Here is a 2,497-nt window from a genome sequence, read left to right as displayed (position 1 = left end):
CGTAAAGCATGTGCTGTCTTCAGCGCTCCTCTTAGCGGGTGGAAACAATCACGTGTTAGCTGACAAGGTCTTATAGCAGACCACTCAGTGGCACGAACTGTACCACGATAATGCTCTGGCCTATAGTGCGGTAACTGTAACTACTACTACCACCACTTTTATGCGGGTCTCGCTTATCGCACATAAGTCAAACACCTCGGTCAAGCGCAGTATTTCGTCTTCTGACGTCACGTTAAATACTTTCGTTGTTAGGTTAAATGTAGTGTATTTATGCTAACAGGTTTAAACCTAACAAATCTAACTTAACCGACAAGGTGTTTGACTTACGTGCGATGAGTCATACACACTTTTACACTTTTTCTTGCAGAATAAAATATCGAAATTAATAATCTCTGTGAGATCTTATTACCACATTAGTTAACTATAATGTAGAATATAGTAAGCACAAATTTCAGTATCTACAACCATTTCGTATCCACTGATGGCACTTAACTTGAAAAATGCTTCCTTGCTTTTGACACATACTTAGAGGTACAAAAATGTTAATTTTAAGCCTTGTAACTACACTCACGGTTTACGCACTTAAGCATTCTTCCTCGCTATGCAGATTACACGAAACACTCACTAGAGGCGCCACAGTCAAACAAGATGTGCGTCGTGCGCATTGTAATACTCTTAGAAGTGGTGAGGAAGTTTTGATCAGTTTGAACGGGACTTAACAGTTCTTTCCGGATGTCGCAATGTCTTGGCACCGACATCGAATACCGGAACAAGATCCCTGACTCTTGAGGTAGACCTTGCTGAGGATGTGCTTGTTGCCTTTCCCTTCTTTGGCCTGGCTGGTTCCGTCGGGAAGAAAGTGGCCCCGTAGAAATCCACGCCGTTCTGGAGGAGATAGTGGTACTCCTCGTTCGACGCAAGGGTAATCCTGATCAACGGACACAGCTTGTCCAGGGGTACCAAATGGGGAAGCCTGACGACCTCCAAAACGGACTGGAGCCTGAACAGCGCGTGTCTGATATCTTCTTCCGGGATCTCTTCTGGAACTTCCAGAACGAAGACGACGTAAGTCTTCAGAGGCCTGCACGGGATGGGGATTTTACGGTAGCTGTTGGCTCCGGTAACCTTCCGGAAACCCTTCTTGAAGACCAACTGGTAGTCCTCGACCTCGGCGAACTTGAAGAGTATTCCAGTGGCGGTCTTTGTGAGCGAGAAGGCCCCCTTGAAGTTAATTTTCTCGCAGATGGTGCTGGCCTTCTCCAGAGTCAGGTCTTGGCTCGGAGTCAAGAGGAACGCTCCCTTGGTGACGAAGTTCTCCGATTCGGACAGCTCGGAGTCTGAGTTCGAGTCCGATCCGGTCCCGTCCGCCTGCTTCAGCTGGACGTCCCACACGGCTTCCTGGTTGATCCTGGTCATCGAGCTGGACTTGCTGGAAGAAGCTCTGGAAGCCTTCTTCTTGTCCATGTCTTCTGGAACGTCCGGCTTGTAGCCCTCCATGGACATGGCTGCGACCTAACTGAGACCTCAACGTGGATCGAGGGAAGGGGGATGCACCGTAACTGATTTCCTCCTTGGTGTTTCGTGATCTAAATATAGATGATGTTTTTCCACAACGCCCTTTTGCTGACTATCATTTGTCAGACCTCCGCCCAGCCTTCCTTTTCGGCCTGCTGTTTTGCCGATAATCGCTTATAATTTGATAGCAGGATGGGCCGCTTAGAGGTTTTCCCAAGCAGAAAAGATTGATGGAGATGATCCAAGCTTAAAGAGAAAGCAATGGAAACGTTTTTGACCAAGCGAATTACGTGTACAATGGCTAGCAGTTCGTTTCACGGATGACGTTTTTCGTAACCATTTCATTGAATGCAGATTAGTATTGCAACTCAGTAGAAAGGAACATCTTCACACACACACTCCTCAGTTGTACGGCAATCTTATTACTTCTGTGTTTATGGTCAGAAAGACCTTTTCAACCGTAACACCAAATATAGAAAGATAAAATTTAATGGACAGGAAGGCCTAACATATACAGCTTACTGTAACATGTCATTCGACTGATTCGCCTTTTTCATCGGCATGATGAAACATACCGTTAACTAGGAAACAATAATAGCCAATGCCAGTTAACAAGTAGTACCACGTGATCCTTAGATGTACCACAATTAGCATTAGACATGTCAGAATTGGTGAGCTAACAGTTAGGGAGGTACCAAATTAGTTGCAACTTGCATGACGTCTCGGTCAGTTAGACCAGCAGCAGCGATGGCTATTGCTCTCTTAATAGACGTTACTGACTGTATACAAGTGGTGTCATTACTGAAGCTCCAACTCTCTTATGAACGTATTAAATTGGCATTGAGAGAAGACAATGGTTGGAAATTGTGAATAAATCCGCTCCAGAGTATAGAAAATCGCTTCTTTTGCCCCGACGATAAAAGGAATTCTCTCTCTCTTTGTTTTCCTTCCTTCTACATACATACTTTCTCGAATCCCTTTC

General features: G+C 45.2%; 1 protein-coding gene across 1 annotated transcript; it reads right to left on the bottom strand.

Annotated features, from left to right (window-relative positions):
- Nucleotides 1-466: 466 nt before the first annotated feature.
- LOC145998464 (uncharacterized) lies at nt 467-1,483 on the bottom strand. Its single transcript, XM_083134875.1, has one exon. It carries the CDS (start codon nt 1,462-1,464, stop codon nt 700-702), a length of 765 nt encoding a protein of 254 aa, XP_082991001.1. The 5' UTR covers nt 1,465-1,483; the 3' UTR covers nt 467-699.
- Nucleotides 1,484-2,497: the final 1,014 nt, after the last annotated feature.

Source organism: Lepisma saccharinum, chromosome 14 (genome assembly GCF_977018435.1).
Source record: "Lepisma saccharinum chromosome 14, izLepSacc3.1, whole genome shotgun sequence".
NCBI lineage: Eukaryota > Metazoa > Arthropoda > Insecta > Zygentoma > Lepismatidae > Lepisma > Lepisma saccharinum.
This window is presented reverse-complemented; position numbering and strand designations above follow the sequence as displayed.

Coding starts and splice junctions, on each gene's coding strand:
- LOC145998464 (XM_083134875.1), bottom strand. CDS start 1,464: ATGGACAAGAAGAAGGCTTCCAGAGCTTCTTCCAGCAAGTCCAGCTCG.